The following is a 22,414-nucleotide window of genomic DNA, read 5'->3' on the forward strand; positions in this document are numbered from 1 at the left end:
ATGGCATGAGAGCATAAGATTATATCATTTAAATATTTTTTTTAATTTAAACTGAATACAATAATGTAAATACACAAAGGAAATCTAAACCAAAGATTACATTAATGCATGCTTAACTTGCACAAACTCTTAGTATTTAAAGATATGAATCCATTTAGAATCTCAGAAAATAATATAATAAATAATAAAAAATTATACAGCATTCCTTGTTCAGTGGCGGCGCCAGAGTATTTTTTCTGGTTCAACTACGGTGGGGCTAACTCATACGACGGTGGGGCTCAAATCAATGTCAGAATTTCAATGTGAATATATAACAACACCCAGTGGCGCTGTCAGCCGGAATCCAGTACGCACTGGGAGGACTTTTTTTGAAGGTGGAAAAAAAAAATTGATGCTGCTGAACCGGGCCGGATGCAGCCGCATTTGACAGGACGATCGCGCGTGTGTGCGCAATTACGCATAGCGTGTTGGCCCCTCTCCACTACACAATACAGCTCGGCTCTAGTCTCGTCACCTCTCTGCTGCTGAGCACTGTGGGCCGAGCCGATGCATGTCTCTCTCCCCGGGCCGGCAGAGTTATCATACCGTACTGTGCGTGCGTGTCCAAGCGTGTGTGTGCGTGCGTGGAGTGCTCACAAGCGTGCGCTTGTGTTTAGGTCGGGGATGGAGGGCACAAAAAACTATTTGCACCGGGGCCTATCACCATGATATACACTACTGATTTCACTGATACTGAAAACATTAGATTTTGTCTTAAAAAAGTATTTTTCCATTTGTTGTTGTATTTGCCGTTTCTGTGCGTACATTGAAATCCTGGCGGCGGCGCTGACAACACCCTCCCGCAGCTATAAACACGCACACAGTGAGAGAGAGAGACAGAGACAGCGAAACGTGAATAGTTACGTTAACAGCCGAGACCCGAGTGGTCATCTTCCCCTGCAGGTGTCAACGGTGCGTCCGTAGTTTTATCCAACACGCCCGCCACCGCCATCTGTTGTTCTGTCCGACGACGTTTAAAAACAAATGTATCCATGATCAATTTTGACCAGCTTACTAACGTTAACTTAACGTGAGTGACTATAAGCCGCTAACGCGAACTGCTAGAGCCATTTAGCTTACAAACTAGTAGCCTACTGTCTCTGTGTCGAGCATACACTAAAAGCGGGCTCACATGAGTGACGTTGACGTACGGACAGTACAATCTGTTAATGAACCCAGATCAGTGACAGTTGTCATCGCAGCTGCCTGAATGCCGTTACGACGTGACGTGGTGGTGCTGTTGAACTCCGCACTTTTCACATGGGAGAGAGAGGGGGATGTGACATGTATCAAAGGATCTCCAGCCGGGATTCGAACCTGAGGCTGCTGCATATATGCAGACATGGGTAAATGGCATGCACTCTAACCACTCAACCACCTGCCTGCCATGAATAAGCCTTTTTATGACTGTTTTTCACTTTTTTTTCGACATGCTATAGTATGACTTTTTTTTTTCCTGAAAAAATTGATCATGGCTTTTTATGGCTGTTTTGGACTCACTACACTGAGACTTGGTGCATCAAGCGATATGAGCGATTTTTATGACTCTTTAACAATTTAAAATATTTTTTTATGAATATATTCTGACTGACTTTTTCGTGAATTTTCGACATGCTATAGCATGACCTTTTTTTAACAATATGATCAAGGCTTTTTTTTTAAAGATTATTTTCTTGCATAGACACCTTTGTATTTAGCAGTGGATAGAGAGGAAACATGGGAGAGAGAGGGGGATGTGACATGTATCACAGGATCTCCAGCCGGGATTCGAACCTGAGGCTGCTGCATATATGCAGACATGGGTAAATGGCATGCATTCTAACCACTCAACCACCTGCCTGCCTGCTACGAATAAGCCTTTTTATGACTGTTTTGGACTCACTACACTCAGATTTTGATTGACACGCGATATAGAAGCATATGTTAGGACTTTTACATCATTTTTACAACATTTTATGAATTTTGTCGATTTTTCACTTTTTTTTCGATATGCTATAGTATGACTTTTTTTTTTCCTGAAAAAGTTGATCATGGCTTTTTATGGCTGTTTTGGACTCACTACACTGAGACTTGGTGCATCAAGCGATATGAGCGATTTTTATGACTCTTTAACAATTTAAAATATTTTTTTATGAATATATTCTGACTGACTTTTTCGTGAATTTTCGACATGCTATAGCATGACCTTTTTTTAACAATATGATCAAGGCTTTTTTTTTAAAGATTATTTTCTTGCATAGACACCTTTGTATTTAGCAGTGGATAGAGAGGAAACATGGGAGAGAGAGGGGGATGTGACATGTATCACAGGATCTCCAGCCGGGATTCGAACCTGAGGCTGCTGCATATATGCAGACATGGGTAAATGGCATGCATTCTAACCACTCAACCACCTGCCTGCCTGCTATGAATAAGCCTTTTTATGACTGTTTTGGACTCACTACACTCAGATTTTGATTGACACGCGATATAGAAGCATATGTTAGGACTTTTACATCATTTTTACAACATTTTATGAATTTTGTCGATTTTTCACTTTTTTTTCGACATGCTATAGTATGACTTTTTTTTTTCCTGAAAAAGTTGATCATGGCTTTTTATGGCTGTTTTGGACTCACTACACTGAGACTTGGTGCATCAAGCGATATGAGCGATTTTTATGACTCTTTAACAATTTAAAATATTTTTTTATGAATATATTCTGACTGACTTTTTCGTGAATTTTCGACATGCTATAGCATGACCTTTTTTTAACAATATGATCAAGGCTTTTTTTTTAAAGATTATTTTCTTGCATAGACACCTTTGTATTTAGCAGTGGATAGAGAGGAAACATGGGAGAGAGAGGGGGATGTGACATGTATCACAGGATCTCCAGCCGGGATTCGAACCTGAGGCTGCTGCATATATGCAGACATGGGTAAATGGCATGCATTCTAACCACTCAACCGCCTGCCTGCCTGCTACGAATAAGCCTTTTTATGACTGTTTTGGACTCACTACACTCAGATTTTGATTGACACGCGATATAGAAGCATATGTTAGGACTTTTACATCATTTTTACAACATTTTATGAATTTTGTCCAATTTTCACTTTTTTTTCGACATGCTATAGTATGACTTTTTTTTTTCCTGAAAAAGTTGATCATGGCTTTTTATGGCTGTTTTGGACTCACTACACTGAGACTTGGTGCATCAAGCGATATGAGCGATTTTTATGACTCTTTAACAATTTTAAATATTTTTTTATGAATATATTCTGACTGACTTTTTCGTGAATTTTCGACATGCTATAGCATGACCTTTTTTTAACAATATGATCAAGGCTTTTTTTTTAAAGGAGTCATCACCCGGAAATCGCAATTTCTCTTGTTAAAACATGCATATCTGTGTTTGACCTCAGTTGAAACTTGCCTGAAAGGCTGGAGTTTGAGAGTGGCGCCGTTTTTTCGCTTCTGCTCTTTTTCCGAACAGGAATAGCACACAAGGGTGTGCATTCCTAAAGCACGAGATTTTGATTCTGCGCCTTCGGTGACGTCACCGTGGCGGCTACTTGCATAAGCCCACCCCTCTTTCACCACCCAACCCCGCCCCGTCCGCTACCTGAAATCGCCGAAGCGCCGCCATTATGTTTTGGAGTCTGCATGCAGGCAAGCCCCCCCGGCTCTGTCCTTCCTGCGGCGAATCAACGCGCGCCTCATTACATATTATACAATGCACATCCGGACCAGTCAAAACCTCGCGCGTAATCTCGCGTGATAAAATCGCGGTACGAAAAAGGGTCAGAACAAGCTCAATGTTTGATTAAAATTTTTTTTTTTTTTTCTAATAAGTTTTACTTATTGATCCAAAGCGATCCAAGGGGGGCTGGATACGTATAAAACCAGGTGATGACTCCTTTAAAGATTATTTTCTTGCATAGACACCTTTGTATTTAGCAGTGGATAGAGAGGAAACATGGGAGAGAGAGGGGGATGTGACATGTATCACAGGATCTCCAGCCGGGATTCGAACCTGAGGCTGCTGCATATATGCAGACATGGGTAAATGGCATGCATTCTAACCACTCAACCACCTGCCTGCCTGCTACGAATAAGCCTTTTTATGACTGTTTTGGACTCACTACACTCAGATTTTGATTGACACGCGATATAGAAGCATATGTTAGGACTTTTACATCATTTTTACAACATTTTATGAATTTTGTCGATTTTTCACTTTTTTTTCGATATGCTATAGTATGACTTTTTTTTTTCCTGAAAAAGTTGATCATGGCTTTTTATGGCTGTTTTGGACTCACTACACTGAGACTTGGTGCATCAAGCGATATGAGCGATTTTTATGACTCTTTAACAATTTTAAATATTTTTTTATGAATATATTCTGACTGACTTTTTCGTGAATTTTCGACATGCTATAGCATGACCTTTTTTTAACAATATGATCAAGGCTTTTTTTTTAAAGATTATTTTCTTGCATAGACACCTTTGTATTTAGCAGTGGATAGAGAGGAAACATGGGAGAGAGAGGGGGATGTGACATGTATCACAGGATCTCCAGCCGGGATTCGAACCTGAGGCTGCTGCATATATGCAGACATGGGTAAATGGCATGCATTCTAACCACTCAACCACCTGCCTGCCTGCTACGAATAAGCCTTTTTATGACTGTTTTGGACTCACTACACTCAGATTTTGATTGACACGCGATATAGAAGCATATGTTAGGACTTTTACATCATTTTTACAACATTTTATGAATTTTGTCGATTTTTCACTTTTTTTTCGACATGCTATAGTATGACTTTTTTTTTTCCTGAAAAAGTTGATCATGGCTTTTTATGGCTGTTTTGGACTCACTACACTGAGACTTGGTGCATCAAGCGATATGAGCGATTTTTATGACTCTTTAACAATTTTAAATATTTTTTTATGAATATATTCTGACTGACTTTTTCGTGAATTTTCGACATGCTATAGCATGACCTTTTTTTAACAATATGATCAAGGCTTTTTTTTTAAAGATTATTTTCTTGCATAGATACCTTTGTATTTAGCAGTGGATAGAGAGGAAACATGGGAGAGAGAGGGGGATGTGACATGTATCACAGGATCTCCAGCCGGGATTCGAACCTGAGGCTGCTGCATATATGCAGACATGGGTAAATGGCATGCATTCTAACCACTCAACCACCTGCCTGCCTGCTACGAATAAGCCTTTTTATGACTGTTTTGGACTCACTACACTCAGATTTTGATTGACACGCGATATAGAAGCATATTTTAGGACTTTTACATCATTTTTACAACATTTTATGAATTTTGTCGATTTTTCACTTTTTTTTCGACATGCTATAGTATGACTTTTTTTTTCCTGAAAAAGTTGATCATGGCTTTTTATGGCTGTTTTGGACTCACTACACTGAGACTTGGTGCATCAAGCGATATGAGCGATTTTTATGACTCTTTAACAATTTTAAATATTTTTTTATGAATATATTCTGACTGACTTTTTCGTGAATTTTCGACATGCTATAGTATGACTTTTTTTTCCCTGAAACAGTTGACCATGGCTTTTTATGGCTGTTTTGGACTCACTACACTGAGACTAGGCGCGTCAAGCGAGATGAGCGATTTTTATGCCTTTTTAACACTTTTAAATATTTTTTTATGAATATATCCTGACTGACTTTTTCGTGAATTTTCGACGTGCTTTAGTATGACTTTTTTTTTTGGGGGGGGGGGGGGGGGATATGACTAAGCCTTTTTATAACTATTTTGCACTCACTACACTCAGATTTTGATTGACACGCGATATAGAAGCATATGTTAGGACTTTTACATCATTTTTACAACATTTTATGAATTTTGTCGATTTTTCACTTTTTTTTCGACATGCTATAGTATGACTTTTTTTTTTCCTGAAAAAATTGATCATGGCTTTTTATGGCTGTTTTGGACTCACTACACTGAGACTTGGTGCATCAAGCGATATGAGCGATTTTTATGACTCTTTAACAATTTTAAATATTTTTTTATGAATATATTCTGACTGACTTTTTCGTGAATTTTCGACATGCTATAGCATGACCTTTTTTTAACAATATGATCAAGGCTTTTTTTTTAAAGATTATTTTCTTGCATAGACACCTTTGTATTTAGCAGTGGATAGAGAGGAAACATGGGAGAGAGAGGGGGATGTGACATGTATCACAGGATCTCCAGCAGGGATTCGAACCTGAGGCTGCTGCATATATGCAGACATGGGTAAATGGCATGCATTCTAACCACTCAACCACCTGCCTGCCTGCTACGAATAAGCCTTTTTATGACTGTTTTGGACTCACTACACTCAGATTTTGATTGACACGCGATATAGAAGCATATGTTAGGACTTTTACATCATTTTTACAACATTTTATGAATTTTGTCGATTTTTCACTTTTTTTTCGACATGCTATAGTATGACTTTTTTTTTTTCCTGAAAAAGTTGATCATGGCTTTTTATGGCTGTTTTGGACTCACTACACTGAGACTAGGCGCGTCAAGCGAGATGAGCGATTTTTATGCCTTTTTAACACTTTTAAATATTTTTTTATGAATATATCCTGACTGACTTTTTCGTGAATTTTCGACGTGCTTTAGTATGACTTTTTTTTTTGGGGGGGGGGGGATATGACTAAGCCTTTTTATAACTATTTTGCACTCACTACACTCAGATTTTGATTGACACGCGATATAGAAGCATATGTTAGGACTTTTACATCATTTTTACAACATTTTATGAATTTTGTCGATTTTTCACTTTTTTTTCGACATGCTATAGTATGACTTTTTTTTTTCCTGAAAAAAATTGATCATGGCTTTTTATGGCTGTTTTGGACTCACTACACTGAAACTTGGTGCATCAAGCGATATGAGCGATTTTTATGACTCTTTAACAATTTTAAATATTTTTTTATGAATATATTCTGACTGACTTTTTCGTGAATTTTCGACATGCTATAGCATGACCTTTTTTTTAACAATATGAACATTTTATGAATTTTGTCGATTTTTACATCATTTTTACAACATTTTATGAATTTTGTCGATTTTTCACTTTTTTTTCCGACATGCCCAACCAAGCACCTCCCTGGCGCCGCCACTGTCCTTGTTCCCTGCTAAAGTCGATACCCCAGCCATAAGGGAGAAAACAAGACAAGCAGATGAGTTTCAGAAGGATTTGACATGTCTGATGCAACCGAGATGCGCGTGAACGTGAGCTATACACTTTAAATCGAAGCAAACAAGTACACTGTTTTATATATTGTCGTACAATATAGATTTACGAAAAAACTGACTGACATTGAACGCCGCACCGTCGCTCGTATGACGTCATCACTGAGTGACTGTTTACAATGAGCACCAATGGAGTGATGAACACGTCGCGGTCCTCCACTTCGAGTTGTGAACCGTTTCCAGCCGTCGTCCTGTAACTTTGGGGCGTGATGGCGATGGATGTGACGTTCCTCGGGACCGGCTCGGCCTACCCGTCTCCTCACCGCGGCGCCTCGGCGCTGGTTCTGCGGACCCAAGGAGACTGTTGGCTGTTTGACTGCGGGGAGGGAACCCAGACCCAACTGATGAAGAGCCAACTGAGAGCCGGCGAGTCACCTCAGCTCCCCGCCCGCCTTTTAAAACTGGCTGTGTAACTAAAACACGTTCTTGAATAAACGTATTTGAATGTACCAAGTAGGATACCATTTCCTAAATATTGTCACGAGTGACTTTAAAAAGCTGTGTAGCTCGCTTTCATGGTAGAGAAGTGAAAAAAAGAGCCTGATTTAAAAAAAATAAATACAGGATACAAAAATATGTTTTACATATATTTTTGTATCCTTTATTTATGCAGGGATACCTTATGATTCATGATAATCTTATTTAAGATTATTTGATTGTTTTACTTTAAAAATACATTACATACATTTTACATTTTGGAAGAAAAAAAGTTTGGGATGAAATCATTTTGGGGACGCCCTGTTGAATATCTCTGCCTTAATGTCCCCACCATCCAGGTGAATCTTGTCTGTAACATGAATTATCCCTTTTCAAAAGAGAGAATACAATATTTGACTTCATCAAATTTCACTAATTTTAGGATGATTTCATGATGTTCTTAAGACATTTTCAAACACATGAACAGGGGTACAAACATAGTCGGTTGAGTACTTGTACATACATAGTTATTTGCCGTTACTTCTCAGATGTGAAAATGTATTTGCTATTGCTATGACGGGCTCTTGACGGTTTGGGATCTCAGCCTCTGATTAATGTAAAAGCCCTTTTCTCAGCCTTGACGATTTTGGAATGGCAGATGTGAACTACAAGACCATTTAGATTGTTTTATTCATTGTATTTAATCCAGTGTTACAGCTTCAGACAAACCCTGCCCTCCCCCAGAGTATTAGGATTATACCAATGTATAAAATGTAAAGCTTTTTTCTTGTTTTCTACCCAGGTCGCATCACCAAGGTTTTCATCTCCCACTTGCATGGAGATCACCTGTTTGGTCTGCCTGGTCTACTTTGCACAGTGAGCCTCAACACCAACCCTGAACAGCAGAACCCGATCTGTCTGGACATCTACGGGCCCCGGGGCCTCCGGCACTTTCTAAGGGTGACACTTGGCCTCACAAGCTCACAGCTGCTCTTCCCTTATGCAGGCAGGTGCAAAATGTACTCTAATGTTGTAAATGATAAGGTTTTTACTCGTCAATAGCAATCCACAGCTACAACACATGTTTAGCCTTATTTATTAGCTATAATTTACATAGCAAATGAATTGACCACTTCTAGTCTAATTTACTTTAATAATGTTTTTATTGTACTTAATTCTCATGTACTCTGCTCTCATGTCATCTACATTATTTATGTTTCTATAGTGCATGAGTTGGAGCCCACAGCTGACCAGAGTCCAGAAGAGGGACAGCTCAGCCTGGAGGTATGTGACTGATTTTGGTGTAAATCACACCAGAGCACTCTATATGGTGCACAGCCCAATGCACCACACTTATATTGATATATAATGCCAATATTAGTCTCTTCATTTTATTTTTTCTATGATATAAAAGCGGCCAGGCTTTATTGCTCCCCTATGAAAAAAAAGTAGCTTTTATTTGACTGGTCTATAGTTTTGATCAACCAAAAAAATCCTGTGGATTCTTTTTTAACCCACTTGTGTTGATGTCTCTTCAGATGACTACGGCGTGCGGCCCTCTTCACCCGCAAGAGCAGCCGGGCAGGACGATCCCCCTGGATGTGTCTGGTGACTGTTATTCCCTCTTCGAAGACAAGAAGTTCGTGGTCAAGGCCTTCAGGTTGTTTCACCGCATCCCCTCCTTCGGTTTTTGCATTCGGGAGCACGATCGACCCGGAAGACTGAAGACTGAACTCCTGAAGGAACTCGGTAAATGCACCTTGTATGTTTCTCCATGATCTAGAGATAAGTGTTTCTAATTGGACACGTTAAGAACAAAAGCACATTTAATTAAGATAAAGGATATGATGTGAGCTTGGATGTGCAGGGCAAAAAGGGTTAAAGAAATAATTTAGCTAAGTGCGCCACGTACTGTATGATTCCATCAAAGACCAAAGAAGTAGGACAGACAAGTTGCATGTCGAGCACAAAGATGACGCAAGTTGTGGCGATATAGGTCCGATACACACAATTCACCCATTCCTTTACTCAACACTTGCGGTGCAATAAGCCATTTCAGAAAAGTAAATGTTCTCTAACTTGTGGATATTTGTGAATGGTGTAATTTTGTGTCCCCGAGGCCTGAAACCAGGGCCACTGTATGGCCGGCTGAAAGCTGGCGAGCCTATAACTCTGGAGAGCGGGCGCGTCCTTCTGCCTAGCGAGGTGCTGGAAGAAGCCATCCCCGGTAGGAAAGTCTGCATCTTTGGAGACTGCAGCTCAGTGCTCGGGGAAGCAACGCTGAGGTTGTGCAGCGAGGCGGATGTTCTGGTTCATGAGGCCACGCTCGGGGATGAGCATCGAGAGAAAGCGGTTGATCACGGACACAGTACACCTGGAATGGCGGCGGCGACAGCTCGGGCTTGCTGCGTGCGGAGGCTGGTGCTGTACCACTTCAGCCAGAGGTACAAACCCTGCTCGCTGCAAAAGGAAGGGGACGAGGACGACGTCTCGGAGCTCAAGAAACAGGCGGAAGATGCTCTACAGGACAGTGGTGTGGAGGTGACTCTGGCTGAGGACTTTCTTACTCTGCCCATCCCTCTCAGAAGACCAAAGTAATCAACTACTAATCACATGAAAACAAACAAGAACTTTTTCAAAATGCTGCGCATCAAATTCATCTTTAAGTGTTGTCCGGCTGTTTTAGGGTTTTTAAAATGTGCATGTTTTCTCTTCCACAGTGCTGAAACTTTGTCCTGAGCTTTATTTCTGGATCTGTACACAAGATATTTAAGTACAACAGGAGATACATAACCATGTTGAACAGAAGACAACCCAACGTTTATGTACTATTCTTATCGACAATAAAGATAGCTTCTTGAACATTTCAATAGTGGCATTTCTTTGATTATTTTATAGGTTTTTAATTCACATATATTTTGTTTTGAGTTTTGTTTTTGAAGACCAGGGGCCCGTTTCAGAAAGCAGGTTTAGTGAAAACCTTGAGTTAGTTAACCTGAGATGAGGGAAGCTCTGGTTTTTTGGTTTCACAAAGCCAGTTCAGCATAAATCTGAGTCAGTTACCCGGGTAACATACTCCGTGAACCGGTTCAGGGTTAGGTTCAAGTTGAAAAAAAAACTCACAAGAAGTAATGAGAAAAGTCATATAGTATGATGTATAGTATGTCGAAAAAAAGTGAGTATAATATGTAAAAAAAGTCACAAAAAAGGGCATACTATGACTTTTTTCCAGATACTATACGATCACTTTTGGACATATCCTAATATTACTTTTTTTTCAACATACTATATTATTACTTTTTATGTACTATTTCCATTTCTTCGTTTTCGTCGGTAATGATTAAGAAAGATCAGTCATCCGAGAACGTTTTCCAGAGCTTTATTTCTGGATCTGTACACAAGGTATTAAAGTACAACAGAAAATACAAAATAATGTTTAACAAAGGAAAAAAACAACTCAATGTTTATGTACAATTCTTATAAACAATAAAGATAGCTTCTTGAACATTTCTCATGGTGAAGTTTTTGATTGTCTATATTTCTGGATATACATTTTTATGTTTTGTATGTTTTTATTCACAAAGGTGTTTTGTTTTTGTCAAAGAAGTCAAGTTTTCTTTTTCAAAACCACAACTGCGATAATTGTTTTTCCTTTTTAAACTTCAAAACACAATACAAAATATAAAATAAATGTGTTTAGTGCTTTTTTTGCACACACAAGTCTCATACCAGAGATATCAATAAAATATCACATTTTCGAGAGTTCACAGGGTGGTGAAAAACCTACTTCTACTACTTAATGGCCTTTACATTCTGACAGTTTTTCTGAGTCTTTGTACAAACCACAGGTGAAATAAATATCACTGCACTGCTAAAGCTAGAAGAGCTTGGAGGACCTACTGCATTATGCACACTGCATTAAAAGATAAACCAGCTCTCCACATAGAGCAGCAGCCATCCCTTTACCATCAAGACAAATATAAATGACAATATGTTTAAAAAAAAAAAAAAAAAAAAATGAAGAAAGAAAAGTGAGCGTCTTTTACACATGGCTGCAAGTTTTGAAGGCAAAATTGCAACACTGAGTAATATCAATACGTCTTCAGGTAAAGCCGTTTTCAGTGGTACACTGGAGAAACAGACACAACTGGCATGCGTGGTTTCAGCTGTGTCCTGGGGATCATGACTTTCCAAAGAGAGAAACAAAATTCAAACACCAAGTCAACTGGTAAAATGCAAAACCCAAAATATCTGTACATATATACAAATTATTGCCTTTTGACAAGGAATCAAATTAAAACCTTTGTATCAACATAGATTCACAAGTGTAAGAGGTCAGTTAATAGACTTTTTAAAGGCTATTTGCTAATTATTTACATGAAACACAGAAGTCAATATCTTCTCTGATGCTGGGCTTGGAAAATTAATTACTTGATCAAACTTAATAATGGTTTATAAGCATGAATCCGGTCTGTACACACGGTGAATTACTAGATCTATGGACATGATGAACATGATGTACCCCTGAAACAAACCAATTATTCATAGCACAATGCATAGATAAATTAAGTAAACACTACTACTGCATCCAATCAACTGACGTTAACCCGCAAAACATTTTACAATTCACAATTATGGACTTCAGTCGAGAGACAACAGCTCCATTTCTGCTACTAGACTCCAAGAAACTGTCAACTAGATTATACAAGGCATTCTCTAGTCAGTACAGATTAGGCAGAGGTTGAATACAAAATCTGAGTGGCTTTAAATAAAGAGATAATACTGCTAGCAGGTTGACCCAAACTTGCTTAGTGGCCTGAAAATGATATTACTTGATTTAAGAGCATATTCTATTCATTATTTTTACTACTAAAAGGACAAATGAACTTAACTACAGCTTGGCATGATTGAAGGAATTAAACTAAATCTCACAAAAGGTTAAATTATATGTAATAAATACACACTTTACAGTGCCTGGTGATGTCTATGTTTAAATGACTATTTCTTTAATCAATATCTTTGCATTGCAATATTGCTGTGGTGGTTTGTTTGACTGACAAGCTTCTAGTCTCTAGAGAGAAGCAGGATAAAAAAAATTAAATTAAAAAAAAAAAACGATATTCAACTGTAAAACAAGCCGACGCCCATTATTTACTCCGCACAGCTGTTTAAAAATGTTCCAAAAAACTAGAATAAAGGGACTGTACTTTCGGTTTGACTAAATTGAAAAAAAATGAAAAATTAAGTGTTGCAAAAGAAATTCACATTTTCCAGTTTGGCCACCGTTTTAAAAGTAAACAAGCAGACCAACTGTAGGCAAGCTTCCACAGGAGAAAAAAAAACATCAACAAAAAACCGGAAGGCCATTGAAGCTTCCTCTTCCTGTTCTCCAAACTAATCTCCATGCTAGTGTTGCTCTTCATACAATATCTAGCCAGGTTATTTTAGGGACAAATACAACCATTTGCACCAGCCTGGTTACTAAAAGTACCTGTAAACCAAACACTAATTTTAAAAAGTACCACTTCAAACAACAGAGACAAGCAACTAAATACTGACACTAGAGACAGAAAACTGAGCCAGTTTTGGCAGCTGAAAAGAATGGCAGGATAACATACTGTAGCTCTGAAGATGTGAGGAAGGAAGATATACAACTCTCCTACTGCAGCCTCTGGGCCCCACTGTACATGGACGTTACACAGCTCAAGACTGCAAAACGAGAATAAAATAAATGGCTATAAACTCTTGAGAGAAATCAAGATTTTAGTTCTATATGATAGACATCACTGATGTCATATTACACAAAAAAATGAAAACAAAAAAGTAATATATATACATATATAATTTTTTAAACAAATTGGATTCTCCAGTGAGGTCAGTCTTATGTACAAGCGGGATAAGGGGTTTCAAAAGGGAAGAAGAAGGGATGAAGACGAGGACGATCACTCTGACTGAAGTGCCGCAGTGTGCTGTGTGTGGTGCCGCGCATGTGCTCCCAGAAACCCGTTTGGCTCGCCGCTGCCAGCCAAACTCCCGAAGTCTGTGACAGACACTGCCATTTTGGCGCCGGTGATTCGGTGGTGGTGCGTTGTTGTCCGTCGCGCTTCGAAGTCCACTCCAAGGTTACCGACAGACACGTCATTGATAAAGGAGTCAGGCAGGGCCATCTTGAGTCTCTTTGATGGCCGCTCGCAGTCCTTGCTGACACACACTCCTCCTAGTTGCCCCAGATCAGAGTGGTAGAAGCCGGCGTCAAGCATGTTGAGGCAGTCCGGGTCGGCCCCATTAGAAGGGAACCCAAGGGATTCGTCATGGTTCAGGGACCCACGATGTAGAGTTTCCAGTTGTGGAAAGCTGTAGGTGTCCATACAACCAACCTCTGCAGGGTTGCACACTGTGGCTACAGTGTTACTCAAAGCTGCAAAAAGACAGGACAGAAGGATTAAGACTCAGGTCAAGTAAATTGATTGGAGGAGATAAAAAACAAACGAGGAAAAAAATTATGTAATCATAAAAAACGCTTCAGTTGGTCATTAAATGTGGAACTTAGATGGAATAGATATTTCAGTGTATGTGTCCACTTTAACTGGTCAGCTCTTAAATTATCAGTCATCAGTCAATTTTTGAGAATCCCTGGTATAGGATATTAGAAAATATCATTGTATAGTGTGTCATTTAAAATAAAGTCAGTATAGTATGCCATAAAAATGTGTGTAAAATAAGAGTAAAATGTAATCGTAAAATTAATTATTGCAAGTCATGAAAACTTAGTACATTATCAAAATAATTACAAAAAGGTTTAAGATTAGCATGTCATAAAAAGTCATAAAAAATGTGTTCCTGAGATATTGAGAATGAGACGGATCAAAACCATAATGCCTCCGTACCGGCATCAGCCGTGTTGCTCATCATAAAACAGTCATAGTATAGTGTTCCATACAAATGTCATAAAAAAGACATAGCATGGGTGACATATTTTCTGTCTTTATAAAGTCAATAATATAGTATGCCATAAAACAAAGTAATAAACATATCATCCTTAAAAATGGCAGTGTAGTGTGCAGAACTAAGCCCCATGACAGACCTGTGAGGTCGCTGGCAGTGATGGAGTTGAGCAGGCTGAGCTGTTGGTCTGTGGTGGTCTCCATCCTTCCTCCTCCACCTGCTCCTGAACACACAGAGGAGCTGTCCACTGCCAGTCCCTCTGCTTCATCCACCAGCCTGTCCATTAGGTCCCTGAATACAAAGCATCATGTTGAAATTGTTCATTCAGATTATGTTTTCCAGAGCATACTGTGTTAAACGTAGCCAAAAACATCAACGACAGGCTACTTACGTTACACCGGGATAGCTGCTGTACTTTTTCTTTCCAAACCGATTCTGCTGCACGAAGAAGTCAAAGCGCTCTGACTTTTTCCACATGTAGTAAAAGGCCACACATTCAGCTACTGTTCGCGTTGTGACCTGCGGGGGTGGTATGGGAGTTATTAAAAAAAAACGTTCACGTATATATATGTGTAGCTTTTCATGATGTATAAAAAGGGGATTCTTGTAAGATCATTAAATAAGACTCACTTTATGTTTCTGTATGAGGTGAAAATTCTTGTCATACATTTGTAGTGCATGCTCAAAGTTCTTGCATTCCTCTTCTGACCACGGAGGTGATTTTTCTGAAACGGAAACAAAAACATATTAATACATTTTTGGTGCACAGTTACGTAAACTATATGTAAATGGGAGGAACTGGCCTAGAAAACTCTAGACAAAGGATTCAAACTTATATCACTCCCACACAAATGAATACACAGATTAACACATAAAAACTGGATGTAAATGATCAAGTTATCAAAATCCTTGAAGAAATTCCCTTAAGGCTTTCCTAACATATTCTGGTCACGGGAATAGGCAGGTTGTGTGGTCACCATGTTCTTGACCTTTGACCACTAAAATCTAGTTCCTCTTTGAGTCAAGGTGGATGTCAAATTTAAAGAAATTCCCTTCCTGAGATATCACGTTGAAGAGAGAAGATCGAAAAGAAATACGTGTGGACGAACAACCAACTCAAATACATAATAAGGGATGCATTAACTTATCCCTGGCAAAGCCACCAATGTATGTAATAGTATACATAAAAAAAAAAGTATGCTACTACTGATGGAGACCCAGTTCTGTATTTATTCAACACAATGTGTACTTATTTTAACTATGTAACTATATCTTAGAATAACAAATATCTGAATTTATAATCTTCCTCAACTTTAGAAAGGCATAGAAAATCATAATTTAATTCTTGCCCCATTCATTTTAACATGTGACTACACACTACATTACAAAAATAAAGGACATTTCTTGTATTTAACTGGGCAAAGCCAGAACAAACACTTTCCCAAAAGGCTACAGATCACAATAGGCTATAATACCGATAAGCATCTCTTATGCTATGAGATTAAAAATACCAAAATGTTTAGAGATTAGAGCTGGGTTTCGATTCAAATTTCAAGAATCGTTTCAATTCCGATTTTTAAGTTTCAGAATCGATTTTTTCCGATTTTCTCAGATTCCATCCGATTCGATACGATTTTGATCTGATTTCCGATTCGATCCGATTTCGATTCGATCCGGGGGTTAATGTTATTAAAAATGAAAAATGTATTTGAACCGTTTCGGCTAACGTCACCATCACTGTCCGACGCCATGATTGTTTTCGAGTTATTTTTAGACCGAGCTCGCCTGCATGAATTTAGTGAGCGCGCCTGCGTGAATTTAGTGATGCGGCGGGGGTAAAAGTTCACTGAGGGAAATGTAGAAAATCATTTTAATTAAAAAAAATCGATCATATGTGACTGTCTGTTTATGTCTTGTGTCCTCAAGTATGTCTTGTATCACTCGGTGGTTTATTGTATTGTCTCACATTAATAGTATACATAAAATAAAAAAGTATGCTATTACTGATGGAGACCCAGTTCTGTATTTATTCAACAAAATGTGTACTCATTTTAACTATCTAACTATATTTTATAGTTTTATTTAATTCTTGCACACTACATTACAAAAATAAAGGGCATTTCTTGTATTTAACTGGGCAAACCAGAACAAACACTTTCCCAAAAGGCTACTGATCACAATAGGCTATAATACCGATAAGCATCTCTTATGCTATGAGATTAAAAATACCAAAATGTTAGTTAAGATGATTAAATTAGTTCCACCTTGGCTGTATGCCAATTACATATTCTTTTAAATCCTGTTCTGCTTTTGCATCTGTAGACTGCTTGAAGCTTTGACAATAAAGAGAGCCCATAAAATGTATTCACATCAATGTACCAACGACATTTGCCTCATATGAGAAGTGACAGGTTCTACATGCATGCAGTAGGAAACTATTTCCTGTGCTTACCCTTCGAGGACTTTACATGGCTGCAGTGTCTCTCCAGTGCTTCGCGGATGTTGTAGTTACACTTGACAATCTCATACAAAGCCTATGTGGAAAGAGTGAAGTGGTCATGGTTAGAATATTGCCGAAATAAATCCCATGTACCTTAGAAAGAAATAATACAAAGAACTCAATAATAACTGCTACAGTATATGGTAGGGGTGTCACAATTAAAAAAATTATTCAAAAATCGATTGAAATGAGCTTTTGATTTAGACCTTTGAATGAAAAGCAGGAACGACGATTCCCCCCAATATTTCCTTTTCTCTCCACTGTCACCTTGTCGCATGTGTCCGGAATCATTAAAAAAAAACCCACACACACTTTAAAGATGACAATGTACAGCTTACCAGTAGCTTGCAGCTACTTTTCGAGGCACCAGGGCCACTGTTGGAGTCTGAGGTGCTGAGGAACAACGGAACATCCTGACTTTTACCTTCCCTGTGAGTTATGCAAATAATGGATGCATTGTTGACAGAAAATCTACAGTTTTTAGGCAATGCTACACCAACGCAACACGACGAAATGGTGGGGCAGCATTGCTAGGATCATTAGCAAATTCATTTTGTATTGAACAGTGATAGCTCCTCAACCATAAGGCTTTCTTTGAAAGGTAAGAAGCTAAGGATTATGAATCCATTGTATCCTAAAAATGTTTATACCATTCCGGAGTAAATGGAGATGCTTGTATATAATCTAAATTCCAATGGCAATATCACCCTTCTAACCAAGATCTATTGATAATGATGTGCAATAACACAACACAATTTATAAAAGACCACACACATACTCAGGTGGTCTCCATGTTTTGACCATGTCTAATGTTTACATGTATTTTAATATAGCTCAATGTAAATATATAACCAATGCCCCTTATGCAATAAAACAGATTATTGGAGAATGCAAAGGCCCACAGGGGTGAAACATATCATTACAACCCTCCGAATCAGTGGATTACAATATCACACATGTTGTGATATTGTCTGTCGCCATCGGGTGGTTGTATCAAAGTACTATGAGAACAGAACGCAGTCTCAGCCAAGTTGGCAGCCTGTCTTCTCTCGTAGCCATCGATGTGATTCTCTGGATGTTTATCAATGCTTCCGACACGCTAGTAATTAAATCGGCTGTATTCTGGCAAAAAATAACACATGCCTTTATGGACTACTTTGACAAGAACATAGATTTATGTCAGTGTGACTGCAAAATGTGAAGTTTGAATGCAACCCTTTTCCATTGACAGCGGCCATTGTGATTTGTTGCATAAACCAATGATCTACTGCTCTTTATGAGCCATTAATGCCAAAATATATTTAAATTGAAAACCCTAAGATCAAGAGTCAAATTGTGAATTTGGAGAATTGTGACACACCCACCACATGGTGAATGAAAGTCAACAGAAAATGATATACACTGCATAAGCTCACATACATTTCTGCCAAGCTCATCATTGTGTTATTGAGTTTACTGGTATAAAAAATAAATTACTAACCTGCTCATCGTCTCGAACATGCATCCATGGTTTGTCACATCCCGTCTTTTCATCTGTTGTCCGTGACAATACGTCAGACAGGAAAGTCCTAACCTTGTTTTCCGGCAATTTACCTGGGCTCCATAATAACTCATCTTCATCCTCATAAACTGCATAAAAAAATTTGATCATAGTAAGATTAGTCATGTCTTTATTTTATGGACAGAAACATCACATTAAAGAACATGCCAGGCACACGCGTTGAAACAAAAAGGCAGTAGTCACCTTTCTCCCCATCCTTGTAGTGACAGAGGCCAGTAGGAACCTCTGCTTGGTACTGTGTTCCCACCATTATTTCCTACAATAAAAATCAAAAAACAATACAGAGTATGTTAAGCAAAACAGTGTTGATTCAACTTAAAACATTTCTTTATCCCTCTCTAAATGCATTTCAAAATGTGCCCTTTACCTTTCTGGAGTCCTCTGGGCTTGGACCATCTTCATCACACTCTGACTCTTTATCACCATCAGAGATAGCGTTGGCTGGAAAAAATGATAAACAACATAAATACCTTGACATGTACTGAATTGCAATGGCACCTCCTGTGTGCCAACGTCTGATCCTTTACTTACCAAACTATTGCACAAAACCTAGATATGGGATTAAGCCGGGATTTCCCAGTCATCCCGGCTGAAGTTATCCGTGATACGTTTGCATGAAAGCATGTTGCATATGTTATGGAATAAGTTACCATGGAGATTTATCCTGTGGAGCAAGTCTGCTCCAGACCAGGCTAACAGCCAAGATATATCAATCTTATCCTATATCTCAGTCAGTCACTCATTGGGAAACCAACATGTTCATTACAGTTATTCCACTGCTCGTTACATATTGCCGTCCAGTGGAGCAGCATGCTGTCTTTAAACACTGCAACCATTATATTACATTCTATCAGCGTATACTATTTTATTCAATTCTATAGATCGTCATTGTCAGTTATAATTGTCTCCATGAAGCTGTTCATATTTTTCAGCAGCGGTTTCCCCCGGTCACCGGATCAGTCAAAGTTGTTTCATATAGTATTTGAGCGCCCGATCAAAGCGCTACAGTAACAATACAACATCGTCTGGTTCATTAAGCCACGGGACTTCTTTTTACGGAGGAGCTTGACCTCCTCCTACGCCTCCATCAGAAACTCGTGCTGAGTTTGTGAGAAGTACGCTGCACTCATCGTCGTTGTCATGGTGAATTTGAGATCTGCATCAATGAATCAGCGATCGACCTCGGGGTCTAGTTTAGGAAGCCGTGTGCGCGCATTCTCCAGGATAAGTTGCACCTGGCTTGACTTCGTCGCTGCCGTTCATCCTGGTTTGGCCTTTGTGCAACAGATTAAGCCAGACTGCTCTCACTGGGATTTGTTGAACCCAGTTTAGTCATTTATTCTGAATATCTAAAATTCTGCTTTTGTGCAATAGCCCTCTGGTTTCACTTTTGGTACTATAATAACAACATGTAACTAGACTATACTACTGATTCTTAATACCCAGCATAATGGCGATAAGCTCTCCTGTTGTGAATTGTGAAAACGTTTAATTTTTCTCATGTGGGGAATCTCTTAGTTTTCAATTGTTGATCGGATAAAAATAAGCCATTGAATGATGTCACTATTGGGGAAATTGTGAAGAGAATTGTCACTAAAGTCTGACATTCAATAGAAAAAAAAAACAATAAATGCATTTTAGAATCTAGAAATGCATTGTTAATCAACAATTCAAATGATTGCTGCAGCCCTTATGTCTTGAATCCAGTAGCTTATTTTTTTAATTATTGCCTGGCATTGTATTGCATTACACGACATGCTTTAATCTTGCAAAGCTACAGACAAGAAGTACGTTTTAAGCAAGTCCCACTTACATCGTAGTGTTCTTGGGAAGAAATCGGTAGCCTCATGGGAAGTGACTGAAGGGGTCAGATCATCAGCTGAGGACTGGGTCTCCTCCTCATAGTCCCCAGACAGCAGGTCTTTAGCTATTTCCTCCTACAAAGAAAGAATATCCATTGTGCACTGGGCAGACCAAAATTTATCAACAGAATATGTGAATTACATACTGACAACAAAAACATTTCTTTCTAATCGTTTTTCCCAAATTATTTCACTACACTGCAGATGTTATTTACCTTATCCAGAGTCATGTCAGGCAGCTCATCGGTCAGGTCTCCAGAGGAGCTGTCTATACTGGAGCCTGCTGAAGCCTCATAGCGATAGATGGCCAAAAGCTCCTCCAAAGGCATGTTTCCTTCCTGGTAGAAAAACACGATGGAAAATTTACAAATTAAGTAAACTACCGTGAATTATTCAATTTTAATGTAATTTGTTACTCAAATTACATTAAAACATCCAGATTGAAAAAAACCTTAAGCATTCTATTTTATAATCTACACAATGCATGTTGTTTTTTGACAGACAACTCCAGTTTAAAGAAAATTAACTAAGCTTATAAAATGACACTAATTCACTCACGATGAGACAATTTAACACATCACATAGAATGTTTATGTACTTGAACTTAGTTGACCTTTTTTCAATGTAACATCTGCAGATATAAATCAGATAACTTCCTCTTAACATCATAAAGTACACACTAGCAATGGTCATTGTGTTAAAATACTACACTTTTCCCACCAGTAACAACGCATAGAGACATGCACTCAGGGACTAGTTACATTTAGGGACTAGTTTACCTTTTCAAGATCGGCTATCTCTGAGCTGAAATTCCTCCCTCCCTCCTGAGACTCTTCCTCCTCAAGAGTCCTCTCGTCATCATATTCATGAACTAACATTTCTGCTGTTGGGTCAAAGTCATGGTCCTCTGATGATAAAGAGCCAACTGAGGGAGACGGAAAGAAAATAAATGTATAACAATTCTTTTTTACACTAAAAACTGAACATGCACACATAGATACAATCACATTTACGGCATTGCACTTAGAAAAGCTTTACATTTAGTACATTTCAAAGCCTTTTTCTCTGACAAAATATATGATATCCTTTTTGTATTGACATACACATAAGCAAAATTGGGTTAATATAATAAATAAAATGTTGTCAGGTACATCATACACTGTGTACACCACTACTCCAATTATTGAGATGGTTTTCTTACCTGGACTTGAACTCCCTAGGGAAGCCTGCAAAAGAATAAAACCAGAGCATAAATTAAATTAATGCAATAGTTGAAAAATAAGTTCAACGATTATGCCAGCGCTTTAACCTCAAACACTCAATCAAGCGGAGTAGGGGTGAAATCCCTTGAATAGCCTGTTTTAAGAATAACTCAACTAGTTGGCAGAAAAGCTGCATTTACCGCTAACGTTACCTGTAATAGGTGGCTAATAAAACGTTAGCCTCGGATGGACGTTAACGTTAAACACTTGAGGACAATTATGAGCGAGATGTACATTTACACCCTGGACATGGAATTACTCCTTTAGTTACAGACGTTCGAAGTAAAAAGAATTGAAGGATAACATGAGAGGTACAGTACGATTTACGCAGTGTCGGATACAGTAACAGTTAGCTAGCCATCAAGCTAACCCCAAAGCTTACCGTTAACGTTATCCATCGAAACATGTAAACATTAATTTCGTTTGCTTGCTACTGCAATCGAAAGAGTTAGATGATATTGACCGTATTCGTGCCGCTAATTTATCCCAAATAGACAAGACAAATGTCCATTCATAACAAACAGGATATTATGTGTTATTTCCTTTA

At 38.6% G+C, this 22,414-nt stretch overlaps 2 protein-coding genes across 2 annotated transcripts; one reads left to right on the forward strand and one right to left on the reverse strand.

Moving 5' to 3' along the window:
- The first annotated feature begins 7,450 nt into the window (after positions 1-7,450).
- On the forward strand, positions 7,451-10,839 carry elac1 (elaC ribonuclease Z 1). The gene is made up of 6 exons (XM_084024228.1): positions 7,451-7,686; positions 8,540-8,743; positions 8,963-9,021; positions 9,276-9,486; positions 9,857-10,331; positions 10,458-10,839. Exons 1-6 carry the CDS (start codon positions 7,530-7,532, stop codon positions 10,474-10,476), a joined length of 1,125 nt encoding a protein of 374 aa, XP_083880354.1. The 5' UTR covers positions 7,451-7,529; the 3' UTR covers positions 10,477-10,839.
- Positions 10,840-11,100: 261 nt separating this feature from the next.
- mier3b (mesoderm induction early response 1, family member 3 b) lies at positions 11,101-21,848 on the reverse strand. Its single transcript, XM_084024229.1, is given in 13 exon segments — positions 11,101-13,744; positions 13,746-14,155; positions 14,822-14,973; positions 15,074-15,201; positions 15,313-15,407; positions 17,135-17,216; positions 18,663-18,811; positions 18,927-18,999; positions 19,111-19,184; positions 20,557-20,680; positions 20,821-20,943; positions 21,385-21,530; positions 21,807-21,848. Coding segments are annotated over 12 exon segments (1,635 nt in total). The 5' UTR covers positions 21,484-21,530; positions 21,807-21,848; the 3' UTR covers positions 11,101-13,618.
- Between the last annotated feature and the right edge of the window lie 566 nt (positions 21,849-22,414).

Source organism: Eutrigla gurnardus (genome assembly GCF_963514095.1).
Source record: "Eutrigla gurnardus genome assembly, chromosome: 13".
In the NCBI taxonomy this organism is placed as follows: Eukaryota; Metazoa; Chordata; class Actinopteri; order Perciformes; family Triglidae; genus Eutrigla; species Eutrigla gurnardus.